The 22474-nt window shown below is 49.3% G+C and overlaps 1 protein-coding gene across 2 annotated transcripts in view; it reads right to left on the minus strand.

Annotated features, from left to right (window-relative positions):
- Nucleotides 1-22474, minus strand: part of LOC144136276 (BTB/POZ domain-containing protein 6-B-like) — a 115787-nt gene that overhangs the window by 46898 nt on the left and 46415 nt on the right. For both annotated transcript variants that reach the window (XM_077668492.1, XM_077668488.1), the window contains exon 2: nt 20423-20574. Coding sequence is in view for 1 of the 2 variants with exons in the window: in XM_077668488.1 (XP_077524614.1) it covers nt 20423-20574 (152 nt within the window). In the remaining variant the exon portion in view is untranslated. The remainder of the gene's footprint in view (nt 1-20422; nt 20575-22474) is intronic.

Below are 22474 nucleotides of genomic sequence, written 5' to 3' on the forward strand. Positions count from 1 at the left end.
AGAAAATGGAATAGTCAGCACAGGCGAGAGAATGTGATTCAGGTGGTTCCTAACAGGGACACCTGCCGATTTCATTAAAAAAAGCACGAAGCCAGAAAAACCTGTACAACACCGTCGAAGCTTTTGATCGGTGACTTCCCCTTCGAATCTCACACTAATTCTGTATATTTCCGTTCCGTAATGCTAGCAGATGCAAATATAATTTCACTTTTTCATCCTTCCGAATAACCTCTCTTTCGATCTCCGGTTCCCTGTTCCTTCTCGGAAATTCGCTTGTTATGCCGAAACCCCGCAACACGAAGCGAACACACCAGCACAACGGTGTTGCAGCGGCGAAAAAATCCAAAACTATAATTAATGTATGGTGATGTGGTAGCTGATTCCTTTCTCCATTTTTTTATGAGGATATTTGAATGGAACTGATTACTTGCTCGCGCTGTGCTGCTAAGTCGCAGTTAAAAACCTTCTAATATGACGTTTAATGGGGAACACTGTTGTTCGCTTCTGTTTTTAGTGCGCGATTGTTGTTTGTATATTTATAATCATTCTCTTTTTTTTCTTTTCTTGTATGGAATCAGGTTGGCTGCCTGCATTGCAGACGACCAGGCACTACACGTTATCTTTCTTTTAACTATTTTGCAGAGACCCATCGTTCACTTTAAACGGCTTTGCAGAATGCTCACGCGGTGCTCGCGGGTAAAAAATGTCGAGGATGCTGGCGTAACATTGCTTAGTTCAGTTTCGAAGGAAAACAAGTGATTGGCTTAAAGCAGCTTGTCTCAGACTGGTTGACGAAATGGTACCCAGAATTCTGTTGAGGCGTATGAGTACTTAGGCAGTTTTTTTTGTTTCCGGGGGGGGGGGGGGGGGCGGCGCTCGGAAAAAGATTTCGCTGCAGGGAAATTTGAGCGGAGAGCCATGGTGCTCTTGACAGACAGAGTGGCTCACGCTGCCCACTCTATACCAGTTGTTTTGACCCGTGTGATTTTAATAGTTGGCACAGTGTTCGAAGACGTAATCTAGCCCTTTCTTTCAAAATGCCGCGGGTTCACCGAGCCATCGGAGAATTCCCACGATTTAGAAACAATTACCATCGCCACCTGGAGGGAAGTGGCGCAAACGGGGGAGGGTCTTGACCTCCCAGGAACATCAACATCGTCATCCTTAATTATTAGTTGCAGGTATTCCTGTTTTCCCGCACAATAATTGTGTTCGGTTGCTGGGTAATGTACACTCAATAATAAATATTCTGACAACTTTAATTTGGTAGCGTTATATCAGACTTCCCCGGGCTCATAAGGATACACTGTTAGCATCATCATCATGATCGCCATCATCTCGAGAGTCAAAGGCATGTGTCGTTGCATGATCTTTGCAGTATGTCATACATGAGAACTGGCTGCGTTCACCTGCTGGACAATCCGAATGCCATTAATATAGACCGGGTTGTGGGCACTCTTTGTAATGCGTCATGCGCGCATGTTTAGTAATGTGGGATCCATATGGATCTTGAAATTGGGGTGGAAGGGGGTGGATGGGTCCTGGTATGACGATAAATTACATCGTTGTCACTTGAGTAGGTGTGATGCCATATTACAGCATCGTCACGTGACTAGGTTTGATGGCACATTACATCGCTGTCACGTGACCTGGTATGACGTCACACTCACATGATGTCATCACTAATTATACTAATTAGTCTTAGCGTTCCCAAGCACATTGGTATTAATTAATTATGCCACGTCATCACCTTCGTCGCGTGACTCGTCGGCTCTTGACTTCGCATGGTGCCGTTTCTTGCGGATATGACCTTGAAAGTGAGCCATCTAATGCGTTCTCATTAATAAAAGAAGCCGCTCGCTTCTACACAGGCATAAATACAACGTACCTAGCTCTGTTTGTGTACTGCAGTTGCAGCTTATGTGTTTTCGAAGGCAACATACAGGGGACTGAAAAGAGCGTTCTCGCTATGCTGGATAGAGCTAGAAAATCGAAATATACTGATATGCGTCTGCATAACCGTCGCATTGGAAAGTACATCGACGACCAGTTTCTTTATGTTCGGTAACCATTTTCAAGCCTGAAAAGAGTATCGTGAATACCTCGCCCTCCTCCCAATTTCTAGTAGATTGTGTAGAAGGGCTGTGTTGTAAATTGCCGGTTCGTGCGTGAATGAGCGAGAGGCTTCCAATACGAACAAGTACACGAAGCAGGTTGCCGAATATTGACACATATAAAGTGCTCACCGACGTACTGGTGGTAACCGCGTATGGGACACCCCTGCCCGCAGGCCATATACTCTCTGAGGGTTCATCCCAGATTATAAGCTTCTCCTATTGCGTGCACATCAACGGTGTCTGTACACACCTTATTAAATAATACCATCATCATTTTGGTTTTCCTGTCTCACAGGATTCTCAGAATTGTTTTTAACTGAAACACTTCTTAATCGCTTCTTGTTTTGTTTTTCGTTTGTTTTCTGAGGTCGAGCCGCCGACCTCAAACTCACAATTTGAGGTTGAGGTGAGGTTGAGTGAGGTCACCAGTGGCGTCAGGAAAAGTGAGGTGAGGGCGTCTAAGGAGACCTCAACCTCAGCTGATGAGGTTGAGTGAGGTCGGCAAATTCTTTTTGAGGTTGAGGTGAGGTCCAGATTTTTGAGGTCAAATGCCCACCTATGAGAGCCACACACGTCTATCAGGCGGAGGCGAGCGGAGATAAACGTCGGACTGATGTTGGCGTTCCAAATTTCTTGTATGTTTCCGTCTCTCTCTACCTAACCTAAATTGTCGACGCAAGACAAAGGAAAGCTGTAGTCGATTTACTCGCAGCTCGACGAGCATTGTGGGTAGTTGAGCAAGTGGCTATAGCATTTTGAACAAACACAGCGCAAGCAGATGACGGACAAAGGACGAAAAAGGAACAACATGAGCTGAGCCGTGGCTGAAGGTCCAATAAGAACAGGCGCAACGTTTATGTCGAAAAAAAAAACAAAGAAAATGTTATGGTTATTACTTGAGTGATGCGTTTTATGTTTCTTTTTCTGTTTTTGTATCGACCTTTTTCTATGCACCTTTCTTTAGCAATTTACCGCCGATACCACGAACGCTCGAGTGCGCGTAATGCATTGGCATTAGAGCCGTTGTGAGCTAGGTCCGAGACCACACTGCACGGTGTGTTTGCAGCGGTTGGAGACAGCTGGCGCCCTGCTTCCACCCTAATATTGCCTGAGGCCCAGTGGCCGACGCTCAGCGGCGCTGATGTCAGTGGAAGACACGCGCTCGAGCGTTCGTGCTAAGCGCGCTGTAGGCGGTACAAAAATGTCGTCACCAGTTACACCAGCACAAAAGACCACGAGTCACAGTTCAGAGCTTGCGGTGCCCTTCTAGTCATTCATCCTTTGTCTGTTTCGCTGCTTTTGCTAAAAGCACATTACAGGCATGTCTGACTCCGTACTCTTTCTGCCCTTTCCCTTCCCGAGCGAGGTGATGCCGACGGGGGGGCGCCGCTTGAGGGGAACGATCACATGAACTGGAACGCCCAAGTTGATTCTGTCGTCACTCATCTGTCAGGGTGTGTTGGTATTCTCGCTAAATTGCGACACTTCCTTGATGTCTCGGTCAAGTTAAATATATATAAAGCTACTTTTTTGTCTCATTTAAACTACTGTTTTTGGTGTGGGGAACTACAACAGAAACAAATATGCATAAAATTTACATGCTGCAAAACAAAGCTGTCCGTTACATTGCCAATGTTGACTAATTTGCCCCTACCGATCACATATTTTCACACTACCATATTATACCAGTTCATAGCTTGTACCAATATTACTTTGCAACCAGATACAAAAAATCTCTACAATAAAATAATCGAGGGTTTCTAGACTTGTCTTGCCTCACTCAAACTGTACCGGCTTATGCCCTGCGCAATACAGGAAAATGGTTTATTCCTTTTTGCCGCACGAACTATGGGAATCAGATGTTACGTCACAATATGCCACACATTTTAAACCAATTACACTATATGAATGTCGATATTTCAAAAAGCAGCTTGCGGGAAATTAAAGCCGCCTTTAAATAAGCAGCAAAACGTTGTTCACTGTTTTTTTATGTATAAAATATTTTGCATGTATATCTGTGTCTGTGTAAGAAGTTTTGTCTATAGTGTTGGCCGATCTTCCGATGTTTGCAATCTTTCACATAATACTCATATTTCCTGCTGTATGCCACGTAAAAGGGGTCCGGGGGTCCCTCGATCAAGTGATCTGCGATTTCTTTTTACCCGTACCTAGCCACATCTATGACGTAGATAAAATAAACTTGAAGCTATGTCCGTGATTCAGATGATTCCCCTTCCTGGTAGCTCGCCGCCGCCACCGAGTGGCCGGCACGCAGCGTCACGTCGCGTGCCCGTCACCGGAGAACCCACACCGGTGGGCGTGCGACGATGCTCTCGCGAGGCCATCGGTGTACCGCTGGCGAGGTTTCGAACGCTGTCTCCGTGACTCAGACGGCTCCACGTGACGCCAGGCCAGGTGGTCAGGGGAGGCTGGCTTTGCACTTTGCAGGAGTCGAGCAGGCAGGGGGCGGGCTTAAGTGGTGCTCTCCCCTCCCGCTGTTCCCTGCAGCCGGCGCTTTGTTTTTCCCACATGCTCAGCTTCGAATGCAACCACAGTGCGGCTATTTCTTATCGTGGCTGCTTCGTTGATATTACTCGGTAGCAGTGACAGCGCTAATGAGCTAGGTACAAACGCGGCTACGAAACAAGAAAGCATTACCGCTCCCAAGCCATATATATTCTTTTGAGCAAGGTAGGACTCAACCTCGTAAATAAAGTTGTTCTCTCTCTCTCAAATCGTAATATGGGATAGCCATTTTTCTTAAAATTTTTCATGTATTTGCGCGGTGTGTCTTGTGGTATTAAGGTAAGTGGACAGGCACCATTTCGATAGTTTAGCCCAAGGCGTCTGTTTTATTCTTGTAGCGGATGAAACATCCCTACTGGGAGAATATTTTCGTAGCAAAGCAGAAGTTTGGGCTGGTTGTTGAATGTTCATGCTCAAGAACAGCGCAAACTAGACGGAACGCACAAGAGAAAGAAGACACCCCACGCTCGACTGGTGTCTTCTTTCTCTTGTGCGTTCCGTCTAGTTTGCGCTGTTTTTCACAAAAAAAAAAAATATTTTTGCCTTGGGCATGATACCGCTGCTTCAAATCGGTGACTAAAAATTCGTAATCAGGTCTACCATGGACTGGACTCCCGCAGCAATAAAAGTGCGCTGCTCCGTTTTGTACTGAGCTGCATACACACAGGGAGCGAGGAGAGTTAGTTTGAGGTTGTTGTAAGCTCATGGTGGGATTAGCCTTGCGATTATACTGCCGGCTATTGTTCCTTCGTAGCGGCACTTAGATAAAATAAATAATAATAAATAAATAAATTAGTTTTTATTTAACCTTCACGTACAGGATGCACAGATCTGTGACCTGGCAGATCTACGTCGCCATGCACCTAATCACCGAAAATAATCAGATGTTGCTGCTTCTTATATTATTGGTTCCCACGCGTATAGGCAGTGTCTGTCTACCCTGTCGAGGGAAACGAGAAGGACACACATTCCCGCGTTGTACCCTTGGCAGCACACGAGGTAATGCTCTACATCCCCGCACGTATACCGCGTGAACAACGTAGCAAGGACGATGCCTGGCCAGCCTTCTGCATCCACGCTGATGCGCGCGCAGGACCTGTGTGAATGCGGTGTAATAAAGTGGATTGAGATCTCTTAAATTCCTTGGTCACACATGTATGGTTTAGGAAACTGAGATGGCTAAACACCCTTCCTTTGAAGAATCTCTTGACATCCTGAGGGATTTTTCTTGAAGGAATCCCAGGCAGCGCTTGAGGGCGAAGTTGTCCGCCACATCGTTGCCCAAGACACCTATGTGCGAGGATACCCATTGGCAACGTACAGAGAAAAGCCTCTCCTGTCAGATTCTGCACCAAGAGCGCAGAGCTAAGGGTCAACCGGGCAGGCAGCAACCCACGTCCTAACCTTTGATGAGTAGATTTATAATTCGTCAGGATGACAACAGGTTGAGCTGGACAAGACCTTAGCTTCCGTAAGGCCGCCTTAATAATTGCAACGCTTTCTGCCACTGTGGAGGACACGGCTCGAATAAGGCGAGCATGTAGAGGGCTTTACTCGGCAATTACCGCGCCTTAAAGCATTTGTTCTCATTCTTGTCATGGTAGCTTCAACACAGAAGTACATGCATACTGCCTAGGCTGTCTTTTTCGTTACCGACTGCCTTTGCGCCTTCTTGATCTTAATGGGGATTTAGGCTAAAGCCGTCTCCCCCGTCATTTTTGACGGGCGCAAATCAAAGTTATTTCTCTCTATATATATCTCCATAAACTCACCTGCAGAATATGGGCAACCTGTATAGGCTGCCCTCATGTGTATGCAGAGTACGGTTATAAAGACACGGTAGCTCTTTGTTGCTTTCCAGGTGACCTTGAATGTAGGATTGCTATAGAGGTGAACATCGTTGTAATTTAGCTGAGGTGTCCGTCCGGACGGACAGAAATTTGGAGGCAGAGAAAAAAAGAACATCATAAAGCGTTCACGTACAATGTCAACTTGCTCCGAAGCGAAGTAATGAGTAGAATAGAGAACGGCCACCCGAATGCTTAACACTATGCTGACGCCGGTGCAATCGCCCCAGACAAACTCGCCCATAGAGACGTGGCTGTAAAAGAAATGCTATTACGAAAGCGCCCTCCTTCCGAAGGAAGAATTGACAGCAGCGCGTCCATAGTTAGTAAACACTGTCTCAGCAGGCCCGTAAATCTCGCACCTTGAACAGCGCACACAGCACGAAACCGCAGAACAGAACGGTTCTCAGAATGCCCGTCGGGAAACGTCGAATTCAATTGAAAAACAACGAAGAGGTGAATACCCCGCGGGTGCACCCGTACTGGGTCCACTTTTGAGCGCGGAGGCTTTGAAGGTGTCCTCTCAACTGTTGCACGCCATCCCGGCAAGGTGGCGCTCATGGTCCCCCCTCTCTTCTCCGCCAAACGGGCGATGGGGGCCCAGCGCAAGTTCGCCCCCCGGGGCGCCACGTAATTAAGACGCGCTCCTTTTCGACTAAACCACTTTTCTTTCGTACTGCCCTATAGCGAAAACAACATGTTTTGACGCGGTCCCTTTCGTTCTCTTCGTGATGACTTTTCCTTTTTAAAGAAGGCGAATTTTACCGCAAATTATTTCTTTCCTATCATCTTTACAGCGATGCGGAGCCACTTCTGAAGGAAGAGGCTACTTGTCTTTTGTTTTTTTTTTCTTCGACGGCAGAAAAAACGGGCCTGCTAAGGCACGCCTCATGGCTTCCTTCACTCTTAAGGATCGAGCGAAAATATTTATAAAAAAAAAACAGGTAGGAAGCACGGAAAAAGCTGACGCAGACAGGCGCGTGGCGCGAAAGTTCATACTACAGCTATCGCAGGTATGCCAGCCGGAAAAGAGGAGGGTAATGTGAAAAAGAAAATTTCTTACCGTAATCTCCTATAAATGCCTGCGAACTATTATCGCACTTGATTGTTCTCTTCGCGTTTTTTTATTATTATCAGCATTGTCGCCATGGCTGTCGTTCGTCGAGCAGCAAGCAATTAGCCGCCAGAGCCAGTTTAAGGATTCATCGACGGCGTGTGCTAGAAGGGGACAATTTTTTATTCTTTTGCGTTTGTGCAAGCCCCAAGTGAAATTGAAAGGCGTCTAGGGCATTGTGTGCGCATGCATGCGTGCGTGTGTTTGCCCCTTCAGTCCGCGCTTCTATGTGAAGGAAAAGATAAAAGCGGGACACTCGGCTTGCAAACGCAGAGTATCGAACAAGGAGAATAGAAATTGGATAGTCATTATGCTGAGGCTCATAAAAGGAATGAAATTCCTCTGCCTGCATCTCTAAAGTACGACAGGAAAAACTGTATGAAAAGGCCAGGAAGATGTCGAAACAAGTTTTTGTACTCCCGAAGGAGAAAAAAAAAAGAAAAACGAAAGAAAAGGGCATTGGTCAGTTTTGTGACCCGAAGGAAAATGAACATATTATGCACTGCCCGCACTGCCGATCGAGAAACCGGAGGGTTTTAGTGTAAGGTATTAGAAGGATGACCTATCCCGGGCCGCTATTGCACCACGAGTAGAGGAAAGTGACTTTTGTTAGAAAAAATATTTTTAAGATGAAAGGGTTAGGGTAGATGCATGAAGTTTCCGCCACAGACGATTTTTTTTAAATACTACACATATGATTTACGGTCGCCCCGAAGTGCGGTGCGCGGTCAGACATCGTGAATAGGTTTTCGTAGCCAAACATGCATTAATCTCAATCCATCGCAAGCAAAAAACTGGGATGAGTGACGGTTCCTCGAGTCGACAGCTCTACTCGTGAATTTACCCAAAGTTCGCGGTCAAGCCTCCACACCTGTGGCGTCATTTCTGTGTGCCTCAAGTAAGATCTCCTCCTTGGAAATAATTCAATGGACAATTCTTTCGCAACGCTACTTTCACTTCTTCAACAAAATTAGTTTCGTTGAGTCGCTAACCCCATAAGGGGTTTAGCGACTCAGGCTATGAGGGACGCCGTACTGAAGGTCTCCGGAAATTGCGACCACCTGGGGTTCTTTAACGTGCACTAACATTGCACAGCACACGGGCCTCTAGAATTTCCCCTCCATCGAAATTCCACCGCCGCGGCCGGGATCGAACCCGCGTTTTTGGGTCAACAGCCGAGCGCCATAACCACTTAAGCACCGCTGCGGCTCAACAAAATTCCTGGCCAGCGTCATGAGCTATTAAATGCATTGAAGGCAATGCAATTTGCTAGTGCGATCTTGGGAGGAAAGCGACGCGCTGTGGTCGGCCATGCAACCTAAACAAATACTTGAACTGTCGCGCCTTCCAAGAAACAAGGAGAGAATTTAAATGTAAAAACGACGCAGCAAAATGATGCGTACTTCAGGTCACCAGTGAAGCAGGCCAACTAGCGCAGTTTTAAGCACTACTGATGCAGCGTGAAATTTTTGCAGGAATAATATTCGAAAAAGCACCTTCAATATATCAAGACTTTGCGCGTTATTTTACTCAATTTGGTTTAAATCTTGTTGAATTCATTTTCTTCTTTCAAGAAGTGACGTGTTTGTTCTATGGGTTGGGCGCCAAGCTTCAGTGTCACCGATGAGGGCGTTGGCCGAGAGTGAAAGCCTGGAGGGGACGCAGTGTGTGTGCCGGCCAGTCGTATTTTCTTGCGGGCGTTTGAGGAGCCAGCCAAACAGCCCTGACTCCCGCGCGCCTCGTTCCTTTTCGCAGGGCATCGCACTCGTTCCCGCAGCGTGCTCTCCCTGTTGAGGGCAGCAGCTGCGGTGCCCTCCCTGTGCGCCCTCGTTACCGTGGGGAGGACCGAAGGAGGTGGGAAAGCTGAGGCGCGTGACCCGGGCAGGCAAGGAGAAACGCGCCGCGAACCGAGTCACCGGGGCGCACACTTTCCCTGCGGCCGGGAAAGGGACCAGCGCCATGCGAAGGTGGCCAACGGCAAGCGGATCGTGCCAGGAGGCGGGGGAGGAAGGCCCCTTTCGCTCGGCTGCGGCCAGCTCCAACAAAGGGCGCGCCAGCACACTGACCCCGCGGCGGCGGGGACTCCGGGCAGCGTGTGGCTCCGGCCGTCCATTCACGGCGGCCATTGTGGGGCTGTTGTCCCCGGCAGGGGACAAAGACGCTGCCTGCCTGCCCCGTGGGACGCCGTCCCGCCGCTCTCGACGGGACGCGAGCCGAAAAAGGAGGGGAAGCCAGGAGGGAACCAAGTTTATTTTACTTTCCGAGAAACCCCGAAGAAATTCCAGACCAGATTCGCGGGTCAAGGACCCCCGCAATAGAGAAGCTCAGGCGGCCACGACCGCCTTTGTCGGCGGTGATCCAATGATGCAGCGCACACAGAATCTGCCGGGTGCGCACTTGACGCAAACACTAGTAGCTCTAAACTCTGAGTCTGCCGTAGTTTCGAGAACTTTATTGTTTGCATAATTTGCCTATTCCTTTAGTCTTCTTTGTAGAAACTACAAAAGAATAAATAAATGAATGAGAAAATAGATTAAATGATTAGAACCAGTGTATTGAGGAAAATAAGTCCCTGTAGCCTGGCCTGGTCGAGCGAGCCACGCAGGCAGAGCTTATCCTCGGAACACGAGCATGCATTAACCGCTATATTGTCACTCGTCATCAAGTGTATCAATCTGCTCGGTGTCTAAAACTAGACGCAGTTGAAATGCCCTCCGGCAGCCGCATATGCGTCAGTCTCGCTGCCTTCATGAAGCGTCTATTCGTTTCGCATACGCCGTTTAAAAGGCAGTGCAGCTTCCTGGAGCCCCGCAGCAGGAGTCTTTTCGTCGCGCTGCCGATGCCCGCTACGCCGGCGCGGTGCGGCTAAACGTTCTCGCACCATGGGTTAAATGCGCGTGCGTCTTTTTGTTCGTGCCTGGCGATCTCAGGTGCTCCAGTAGCGCCGCATTACGTAGCGGCCAGTAGTGGCGAGAGCGCCGACGTTGCGGCCAAGCCATTGCGGTAAGCCCTCCTTTCTCCGTGCCCCACCGGCACATGCATTATCGACACCATCGGGTGCTCCGCTCGTCGATCACGCGCCTTAAATGCGCAGGCAGAGAGCTAAACGAACGCATATTTGAAAAGAAGCGCCACCGCCGGATGTTTTGGGCAGCGCGGAAGCAGATTTGCTCGCCGCCAGCACCGGATTCCTGCGGGGAAAATAATCACGTGGTGTGTGTGCCACGGTGTGAAGAGCAGCGAATTCGTGGCAGACTGCGTAGGAAATGGCAGCGCAAAGTAAACTGCGCTTGCCCTGTGGTCTATGTTTCTTCGATGTCGCCCTCGTTTCCTTTGCGCTGCCATTTTTCATGATGATTGACCGACTAGGCCACCCGAAGATGTTATTATATTGCATGGATATCATTAGGGAGTTCTAGGAGCACTGCATTTCAGTCCAGGCATGCGTAATGGCGCTGAACTGCCCCGCGCGATGTGCAGGCACCGGTGAAGTGGGCCGTAAACATCTGCACTGATCTGTCACGATGAGTTATTTGGTTATTACGCTATATTATTTGCAACTCGTGCTTAACGAGTAAGCCGCCACTGTTTCATTTCAGCGGGGGCTCTGTACGTAGGTATGAAACCACGACAAGACAGCATCGGAACTTATTGATTGAAGCGCCCTTTCATAACAAGCATGCAACCATCGGCGAGCGCTGAAAAATGCATAAGACGCGGCGAAAGCACTTAGCGCCTACATTCTGGAATACCTCAATATGTAATGACGCGCTACCGCTGGCGCACGGAAATAAAGAAAATCGAATGTGCTGCTGGATGCTGTCATTTCCCTTGCACAACTGTACGTAACCACAGCACCTGCCTTGCGCGAACAAGTCTGGTGAAGCTGCCACGAACGTTTTCTTTTCCTCTGCGCAGTTGGCACCATCTCGCTGCACCTCTCGACAGAATAGATCAACGGGAGGAGAAGAAATGAGTTTGCTGCTCTTGCCACCTGACATGCAACGCTTTGAAACTGTCAACTGAAGTTGCATAAGCGCTGGGACTTCCAGCGGCAATATTTGGGAGGATACCAGACTTTGTAAGCGCCAGAACTGAATTCATCTTCACTAGCCTACAGATTCTAACAAGAGCTCTTGATGCGAGCGTCTCCATGGCTGTCGTGGTCTTTATGCTGGCGAGAAATGCGACCGCGTCCCACGACGTCACCACGCCGCGATCTCAGAGCTCGTTGTCGGGACGTGATCGATGGCGGTGGCGCGGCGGACGCGTGCAGGCGCTTCTTCGTACACGCCAACGTCGCCGTCGGAAAGGTTACGCGGGACGCCTGTCGTCGAACCGCGAAACGTTTGTCACCCTCGAAGGCCTTGAAATAGTATCGGCATTGCAATTTTATACGCCGAAACAGAAGCAGCTTTGCGACACTGTCTTGCATGCAGACGAGTCAGTTTTAAGGTTTGCTGCTGCGGGTATGCAAGCGCAATTCAAAACGAGGATGAGAAAGAGAACTCATCCGTTTGCTTACGTGTTTCTGCAAAGGAGTCGGGTGGAGCAATGACGGACTAGAACTGGCGTATTCATCACGGTAGTAAAGGCCGAGTCACATTGCGGAAACGGTCTGTAAACTCCGAGCGTCAACACGACGTTTGCGTTGTGTTGCAGACATTGACACACCGCGTCAATGCGAGCTCTTCGGAAACACGTTCCTTTAGTCCAGCAACATGTACCGGAAAGTTCTGCGCCGACGGCTGGAGAACTCCTGGCGGCACTGTAAAAACAATTTGGGTGGCTCTTCTCCGCCGCCTCTCTGGTGTTGCCGCTCGCGTGTTTTCTTTGCTGCGCGACTGCTGCGCTGAAACCGGGACACCCTGCACTCCCGAGATGCTTACGCGTTTGGTAGTAAAGATGCACGACAAATAACCGCCATGTGCGGCTGCTGCAGCAGTAATTGTGCTGATGTTTTTCATCGTCGATCCTGGCTCGGACGGCGCATACACATGACAGAAAACGCACCTACGCATTACGCATTCACACTTCCGAAACGAGGGCGGTACAAACTGAAACGCCTACGCAAAACGGGCCGCGTCAAAAAATTGAAGAAAAAAAACGCAACACTGCTCTTTTGTTAATCTCAATTTTCAAGACACGTGGGCAAGTAACTCGTGCTCACCTGTTGAACTACGATCCCCCTACTTTGTAGCTCCATCTTCAAATGATCTATCCTTAAGCTCGCGCCGGTGATACCTGTTCCGTTACGTCCTAGAAGAATTGCCCTTCGTCAACCAGGGACTCCGGAAGTTGTTCTTTTATTTTCAGTGGCGGGGCAGGACTTCGAGTTTGTTTAGTTACTTGCTTATATATTAGATGTTTGATTTAAATTTTTATTCAACTTCACTTACCTTTCGTTTTAATTTTTTATGTTTAACTGTTCAAAGTGTATTTCTTAAGCAATAAAACTTAAATGTAAATGGGCACCTGTATAAAGATGTACACATGAGGAGTTATCGACTGCATTAATAAAGTTTGCGCATAGTCTGTTTCAATTCGGCTGGTCCTGCTCGTGAACGGAGGTAAGAAAATCAACAATTTCTGTTGGGACATGACTGGCTTAGGTAACTGAAACGAAATGCTTTACGATTGGCTACGAAACCAAATAGCTGAGCCACACTGTGCTTTGTGAATAGCGCCATAGAATTGAGGTGCTTGTCGGAAACCTGATCTGAGTGCAAACAGCTCGAGACCGGGGGAAGTAGACGCGCAGCGAAGGTTATCTCTGAAAATAGAGAGACAGTTGCACGCGCTGCGCATAATTAGTTCCAAAACGAAGAACCACAGGACGGGGGAAGCAGACGGCCACCTGTTCCGGGGTCCCTGTGTTCAACCATCGCGATAGATCACATTCCTGGCTGAAAACGACAGAGGCATGTTTACACGAGTGCCTAGCAGACTTGTCTGCCGGCACTCGCGAAGAGTTGTTGCTGGCTGTCGCGACCAGCTCCGAGAGGCGCCCAGCCGGAGCCGTTGAAACCGCCCGGCGGCCGCAGCCGCCAGCCGCGGGTGTCGACGGCAGTGTAGTCTGCCCGCCTCCAAGGCGCCGCACCGCGGCAGACAACAATGCGACTAAAGCAAACTATGTTTGCTAGCTCGAAAGGCATGGTCAATCACTGCAAAGTGCGTGCTTTGGCTGCTATGTTCTCGCCAAGGAATTCGCCCGGCCGGTGAACAGGCCAAACCGCGTTGACGAACGCTGTTTCTCCAGTTCTGGTTGCCGAAAGCTGTCACAGCGAGGTAACACCGCCGCAAACTGCCTTGCTTTTCTGTCGTTCGTGCAGTACGACAAGCTGCTGCGGGAAAGTTTAGTTCGGCAGTTTGTTGACGGCTCGCTGGCGAACGAGTTTTGTTGCTGTCGCAGTTCAGTTTTCGCAGTGGGACACGTCCAAAAAAACTGTTTCCTTTTATACTTACGACCATCTACACTGATCAATCAATGATGTTTAACAAATAGCAGTCTGTTCGCGAGCACGTAACTTTTGATAAATACAATCAAATTAGTAGACTTTTCTTGCTTCACACGAAAAAAAAAAAAAAAGAAACGAATACAGAGAAGGAAATTCCAGTAGAGTGCCAGTAAACAAGTCAGTAGAATTAGGCTTAGCGAGTGTTGTTAGTGAGAGAGACAAAGCCTTTTTCGTGAATAGAGAAAACAGAACTCAAATGTCATTACAACCGCCACCCGATTGGAGTTGCGCAATGCAGGTCTCGCCAAGCTTGATCGCCAAACCGAGGAAGCTCCGTTGGCAAGCAGTAGCCTTGCTCGGGTGCGAGTCGGCCTTGAAGCCAGGGCTAGCCACATCTGCTCAAGGAGTTGCGGCGGTACTTGCCTGCCTTCGTTACGTTACAGCCACGACCGCTCATTAGACAGTTCTGGCACCGTCGTGTGGTAAACATGGTAACTACGATAACTGCGACCATACGGCAAATGTGGCTATGCAAGCCTGGAGATGGTAGCAACGGCAAAGCGCTACTGTTTGGCTGTCAAGCTCTTAGGTCGTGCGGTGGCAGCACGCTGTGCGCGAACCTCGTCCAGCGGAAATTAGGTGACTGGTTATACATGTGCTGGGAAAATGCCGATGGTGCGCTCGCACACACGTTGTGCCTCATTTTCGCCAAGGGCGAATGTTTATAAGCCGTGTGCTTGTCGCAGCCGTCGGAACTCGCGGCGAAGCTCGCCGCAAGAACAGCACTTGCCCTAAATACACTCGCATCTCTCAGAAAAAAAAAAAGTGGTGGTTTAATACAGGAATGCGACGCCCGTTGGAGACAAGTCACATGAAGAGCTAACACCTAGCATAATCACGCTAGCATAAGTACCAGTCAGTCACGCGTCGTCCTAACACGCGAACAGCTTTGAGAGTCCGCCCCCTGATTTGGTCGGCGCCACCTGCTGCTTCCACTTCTGTGCCAACTGTAATTCTAGCGTAATCTCTCTTCGAAGGTAAGAGAATGCTTTGACGGGTGGCGGCAGCACTGTCCATTTCGAGAAAGGCATCAGAATACAGTGTGTACAGCTTCCATGCAACAGCCACGTAGGCACCATGGCAACATTCGAACGAATCACCAGAGTGACATACTTTGTGGTCGATATGCCACAGCTAGCCTTTGTCATGATGGGCTTGCTTCATCATTGCCTATGTCTACAACAACGAAACAGACCAAGAGCACAAGCCACGGTAATCTAAGAGCAATGGGGTTGAAGCCGCGCATCATGGAGAGGAATTTCGTGAGCACAGAACACAAAGACGACCTCCTTATGCCCACCTCGTCACAACTTGACAACGAATAGCGACTGACCAGCAATGACACACGCAAGTTCCTTAATAACCTCGGGTGCACGACGCCAATAATGAGCCACTTTACGAGACCAGCAAGCAACAAGCAAAGGTTCAGGTCAAGACAAGCTGAACGTATAAGGCAAAGCCCGACGGAAGAGCGTGCTCTGACTTACGCGACGCTTCGCGTGCGAGCCACGCCCCCATTCTAGGGCTGCGAAGGCACGGCCCAAGTTTCTATCCTTAGGCTGCAAGCTAGCGCGCTCCCCCCGTAAAAGGCGCTTCCGATTTTATGGCAGAACGTAAAATATTAGGGAGGCAACGGTTCGAACCAACTGCGAGGGGATATTTAAATAGAGAAATCAAACTGATCACGCATGAAGGATGTACGTACACAAAATTGTCAATTGCTCTAAGGAGAAGGAGTATTTGGAAAGGCTGAAAAAAAATTTGTCGATCAGCAAAACTGTCCAGATATGTCCCTTTGAGCCATAGGTGTATTCAATTTCTCATACTCCATAACCGCCATCTTGACTCCCATAAATCTTTGTCGGGGGAAAAGAACGGATAACTAGGTAACCCATATTTTATAATATATATTTGAAGTGGCGATGGGCGCTTACACTCGTAAACATTTCGGCAACTTTGCTCTTGAAATAGCATATTCAGTGCTAAAAGTTCTCGAGCAGACTATGCCATGTTTTCACTGTACTCTGCTTTTTTTCGAATGACGCTTGTGAAAGCGCCGAGATGCAGAAGAGGCTCGCACATGCTTGAAGGCCTAGCTAGGAAGCTGCGCGACTGCTACCGTCAACCAGAGCCCCTGGACGGCCTCACGCCCTGTCCTCGGAGGCATTCCCTGCCGCACACGTAAGCGGCCAAATATTTTTGAGCGCCCGCGCATCACTCGTCGGAAGGCGCGGAGGGCAGCGAGCCGAGGAGGGCGCGCGATGACCCGTCTTCCGCGACGGTGACGAAAACCGATCGCTGCAGAAAAAGTGAGGCGCGCGGCGGAAGCGAACGCTCTAAGTAAGGCAAAACCACCGTCCCGCGCCACCAGCCATCGCTTATATTTAGCGCGCGAACATCTCGCCTCGTGTTTCCATGGAGCGTCAAATAAAGACCCAAAATGGCAGCAACCAAAACTACGCGTTTCCGCGCCCCGTCCCGGCGCTGAACCTCTTCCAGCAAGCTCTATTTTCGTGCGTTCGGCCCCTTTATTTTCGTTCAGGAGGCGTTGTTTAATTTTCTAGTAACCTTCAGCTCTGCGCATGCGGCTGCGACTCAGGCGCGCGCCGGCCGTGCGTGTACACGTCCCATGGCGCACGAAACGTGACTGCCTGTTTAGATTTCCATCCCGCCACCGTCGTCCTGTGCCCTACACGCGCCTGCTTCACGAGTTCTTTGCAGTCGGATTTGTAAGTGGTTAAAATAGCGCCTCCGTCCAAACTAGGCAGTCTGCCCCTATTACAAACACAGCAGCGCCAGCGCACCACGAACTTCGGAGGTCAGGCGCGTGCATTCTTCATTACGGCTGCTGTTGTGGAACTTCAGTGGGACACAGGGCAGGTGTTGTTCGCAGCTCGTGACCTGCTTCTTCCTCGGGTTAAACGACGGACGGCACGCGAAGTCGCGTATACGTTCATCATAACCCATCATGAAAAAAAAATGGCGTGAGGGGCAGGGGGGTGACAGAAAGGCAGGTTTCTTTTTTCCTATTTTTTTTTCCTGCATCAAAAACTATGGGTGGACGAAAACTCTTTTCGAACGTACTGGGGTCATTAGAGACAAGCAAAACCTCGAATACCGAGTTCGTCGCGAGAGCGAATAATTGAGCCTATCTGGCCGGCTTCATAGGCAATACTTCAAATCGTAGTCGTCTTGAAAGTGAGGCAATAAGTGGTAAATAGCCTCTGGCACCGTCGTGGCACTTGTTTGCGCCATGGTGCTCCTTGCGTTCCGTGTTTGTGGCGACTTGCAACCCACAGAGCGCGAGCTGCGGAGGGCGCTCGGCCTTATCTGGACTCCCCTCCCTGTCCCAGATAGACCCGTGGCGCTGAGACAGGGCCGTCGCAGGCCTTGCCCGTTTATATAAACACGCGCGCACAGCAAGAACTTCGCCGTAAGGGTATTAATAGAGGGATGTTGCGAAATCAGCGAGCATTGGCGAAGGCGAGGCAGGCGCGCCGGCCCGGCGGTGCCCGGGTGGTTTTCTGTGGCTTCCGCGCACAAGACCGAACCAGTGGCACCACCTGGCGGCAAAGGGCCAAATGCTAGGGCTCGTCATACGCCAGCCCGCGGTACAATTGTGGTGCGAGAGAGACCACCCCTTTCTATCCGGGCTCAATCTACCCTCTCTACTCGTATTCATAAGCAGATGCTAGCCGACTTCGGAGACACTTGAGCGTCTTGACAACTACCTGCGACACACTGCAGTTCGTGTCCCGCTCGATCTTTGTGCGTGGTTAACTTGTACACGGGAACTAACTAACTAACTAACTAACTAACTAACTAACTAACTAACTAACCAATCAACTAACTAACTAACTAACTAACTCACTCACTCACTCACTCACTCGCTCGCTCACTCACTCACTCACTCACTCACTCACTCACTCACTCACTCACTCACTCACTCACTCACTCACTCACTCACTCACTCACTCACTCACTCACTCACTCATGTGTGCCTTCGAAAAGAAGAGGTTACGCAGATGGATTATTTTTCGTCGGTTCCGCAGCTCCTGAGGGGGTTTTCAGCAGAGTGCGGTGAGAGGCTAGTTGGTAGGAGATTATGGAAACAATGAATAACTGCGCAAAAAGGACGGGACAAGACAGAAGAATCACACGAGACAAGCGCTTGTCTCGTGTGATTCTTTTCTCTTGTCCCGTCCTTTTTGCGAAGTTATGCATTGTTTTCATAAGCGCTTGTCTCGTGTGATTCTTCTCTCTTGTCCCGTCCTTTTTGCGCAGTTATTCATTGTTTCCATAATGTCAGCAGAAGTGGTCCCGCGTTAAGCCATTCCCATAACTGGTGCATCTCACAGCCTATGCTATGCGGAAAGCTCGCTTGAAAATAGTGAGTCGTACCTATCCTCCGAGCACTCGAAGACTTCAATCGATCAATCAATCAATCAATCAATCAATCAATCAATCAATCAATCAATCAATCAATCAATCAATCAATCAATCAATCAATCAATCAATCGATCGACCAATCGATCAATCAAGCCGACACCGGCCGCCACAACGACAGGGAAGGACAGGAGGAAAGCCTGGATATATCATGAGCATCAGTTACCCAAATGAAGGCGAGAGGACAAATATGTGGTTGAAAAGGAATTAAAGATGGAAGCTCACATGGACGCAGCTTTCCCGCCTGATTAAGCGATGACGGGGTAATGCCAGTATGATGAAGATTCTTCCATTTTTTCTTCTTTAATAATTTTCATAGAATACATGTTCGAGGTAGAACGGGGGGCTCAAAAGAGAGATAGAAATAAATTACAGGCGCTGTATAGTTCCATTTCGTTTTCTCGGCGTGATCATAATGCCGAGGTGCGCACCATTGGAGTTGCACTCCATAGGGAGCCGATTCAGGTTTGCATATTACGCTGTAGGAGAACTACACTTCCCTTAAAACGGCATGGTAATGTGCAGGGGCCGTCGTCGGTGCATACCCATGATCACTAACTCGATAATTCGCCTGCTGTTAGCGCGACACATAGTGTGGCCAAAGATTATTTTTCTATTTTTTTAGTGATAACATTTACTGTCCGATAGCAACCACCGTCTGGGAATTTGCTTATGAAGATGGCCCTGAATAAACCACCGAGGTTGAGCTCTTTGGACAGCGCTGTGACCCCCACAAATGTCTAAGAAAGATCCGCCTCACCAACTATCCCAACGCTACTGCGCTGCTAACTCCGTGGCTCATCAAATCTTGCCTGGAGTCACACGCTGGTCTATCTCCTTTCAAGTGCTTGCTGCGCACGGCCGCTCTCGGATGCAATTGGCTCGTTATATTTCCGCTACAGAGAGCCGCATAGCCTGCATTACCATCACGCACAGGAAATGGTCACCTTCGGACTGCCGCTTTCGCAGCAGCACGATTAACGACTGAACAGGGTCAACAGTTGCACTAGTCGGCGCATGGCCGCGGAATAGGGCACCGGCGGAGAACGCGAGGACATGTACAGTAGAGGCAAGTGCGTTACGCTGCTTTGTAGTACATCTCCACTGTCAGCGCATGCCTACAATGGTCGCCGGAGCAGCGCAATCTAGCATATACCGCACTCGTTACGTTCTTAAATGGCAAGACAAATATTGAGTTGATGTTCAAAAGAGAAATAAAAATAAAGGTTCCCGTTCATGCGAGACTGTAGGCAGTGAGAGGAACGGTGTTTATCAACGCCCTCCAGGCCTGTCAAGCACGAAGTTGCCGAGAAATACTTTTGTACACTTGGGAAGCTTTGCTGCTTCGTACCTTTCGCCATTCTTCTTTTTCATGGTTCATCCTGTTTTATAATTTAACAGCACAGAGAGAATCAGTACGAGCTTGCCCAAATCGCAGCCTGAATTTAATTGTTGCCCTGTATACATCTTGCGGATGGTCTCTGGATGACGTCAGCCAGCGACGCCTTGCCGTAACGGGATGAGCAAGCCTCTCTTCCTGCGCTCTCCGAAAACTGAGGCACAGCCCGAGTAAATCTAGGCTGGCGGTTAAGCCTTCACGAGATAGTTTCCCAGCAGCGTGAAATGGCAACGCCAGAGTGGCGTGAGCCGCCTTGTTTCTCGACCTCTTTTCGAACTTGCTTCGTGTGTATCATCTTTTGTCGCCAGTCTTGTTATCTTTATTACCGTGCCCTCCCCCTCTTCGAGACCCCTCGTTATCGTGATGATGAGAATGGTAGTGGTGGGCAGTGATGACACCTCAGCACTGAGCAACATCAATGGCAACGGCTGCAGGGAAGTTCAGCCGGCACTGACCCTGTCGCGGTGTGCCGCTGGACCCCTGTCTCCGTCTCCGCCGCCGGTGCGTCTGGTAGCTGGCTGGTCTTCTTCTGGCGTATGGGACGTCACGACCTTCCCGAGACCGGGCTGAGCGGCGGCGAAGGCGGCTGTGCGCTTGCTGGGGCGACCTGCGAAGTGCCGGGGAGCAGGGCGATTACCACTCCGTCAGAGCGGGCCATTTTGACATCACAGAGTCGTTAAAAGAAGCAACGAACGATGAGAAATAAAATGGAGTATGGCACGTCACATTTCGTCCTCTTAGGACGTTTCAGAACGTGCCACGTGCCTCCGTGTGCGACGAACCCGGAAACACGGCAGTGGCCTTCACTGCACAGATGTTCAGTGGCGTAGCTCGCTTACATAACGTTAATTCTTCTACCGCCGTCAAATAGTTTCAGCTTTTATGACGCTCTCTCTATTTTTTGTTTTTTATACAAAACGTTCCAATCTCCTAACCTTCACTTCACAGGCGCAATATGACATTTCAAAGCCGCAAAACGTTGTAACGTGCGAGAAGAAAAGAAACCTTAGCGCTAACCAAAGGCAGTTGCGCTCCGGCTTTTTTTTTCTTGGCATAATTACGTTTTTCTCAGTTGTAATGTGCGGCCCCAACTTGAATCCTTGCTATAACGCAGCTTTGTAAAAATGTGTTCGTGTAATTAGTGTTACAGCTGACGAAGTTTTCTGCCAAACTAGCTAGCGGGACGCGACGCTACAGAAACGCATGCGCCAAAGGCTTAGAAGCAGGTGCGCGCATGCGTACTCTGGTCAAGGCCGTAACAGGGGCCGGACTCTGGGTCAGCTGCTATAACTCTCTGAAGTCACCGCATATCGCTCGCGTAACGACAGCGCTTTCCGCGCAAAAAGGCCCGGCCTTGGCACAGCTTGGCTTCCAAGCCCACGAGCGCGACGTACCACTTCCATTTGTAGCGCTCAGATAAGCCCGTGATCCGATCGGATTTTCTCTGCCGTGTATCCACGCGAGTGTGCCATAAAACCGCTGCGACTGCCCGCGCACTTCTCGATGGCGACGCACAATGTTGATTGCACCCAGCAGCCATCGTCAAGGCTGCCAGGCTTCTCGATAACTGTAAGCCTGGCGATAGCGGCGTGCTATATATTTCTTTGTTAATCGCAGTTTTTTTTCGTTTGAATGATGCAGTAATACGTTGGTTTAAGAGCGCTTTGGAAACTTTAACAACAGTGCTTCCTTGCAAAAGTCGCAGGAGTAAACATTCCGTGCAAGGTGTGATTATTTCATTTTACAGGAGTTCAAGTCATTTCGACAGCTCAATTCGAAAAAAAAAGAAGCGCAAAGGCGCTGGAAAATGCTCGCTTGGCTCGAGAAAGCAGTGCCGCGTCTTCAGTAAGCACCAGCCGTCGGCATTCTTGGAATTGTGTTCCGTTTTGGAAAGTGACAATTTCAGCTCCACCAAACAAGAGAGAGAGAAGGAAGGAGAGCACGCTTTCAAAGCTCTAAGCGCAATCTCGCCCTTTCACAGTGCAAGTCTCGGCGCGGCACCTTTCCAGCCGCGATGCGGGCCATGCGGCCGCTGTTTGCCTTTCGGGGCTCTCGCACCACCGATGGGCACCGAGAACCGCCGATTCCGCGGGACCTGGGCCGATCTTTATCGCGGTATACCTGTGTTGTCTGCTGTAGTCGAAACTTGGCCAAGAGCCACACACTTGTAAGCCATGTCTTCGGTGTGCGAGACAAGGAGTGGGCCGACAGAAGATCACCGACTGCGGGTCGACTCGATCGGGCAAACAGAGCTACATACAGAAGTATCCCTTTCGTCTTTGGAGCATGTCAGCCTTAGCTGCTTATGTGCCATAAAACCCAACGAAGCTAGCGCAACAGAAATATCACTTCGTTGCACTTTAGCGCAGTTAATGTCAAAAAGAACTGAAGAAGCGCATATTTAAGACCAGGAAATCGTGTTACAATGGTATGGTATGGTATGGTATGGTATGGTATGGTATGGTATGGTATGGTATGGTATGGTATGGAAGGTGGGAATTAAAGTC

Source organism: Amblyomma americanum, chromosome 6 (genome assembly GCF_052857255.1).
Source record: "Amblyomma americanum isolate KBUSLIRL-KWMA chromosome 6, ASM5285725v1, whole genome shotgun sequence".
NCBI classification, from domain to species: Eukaryota; Metazoa; Arthropoda; class Arachnida; order Ixodida; family Ixodidae; genus Amblyomma; species Amblyomma americanum.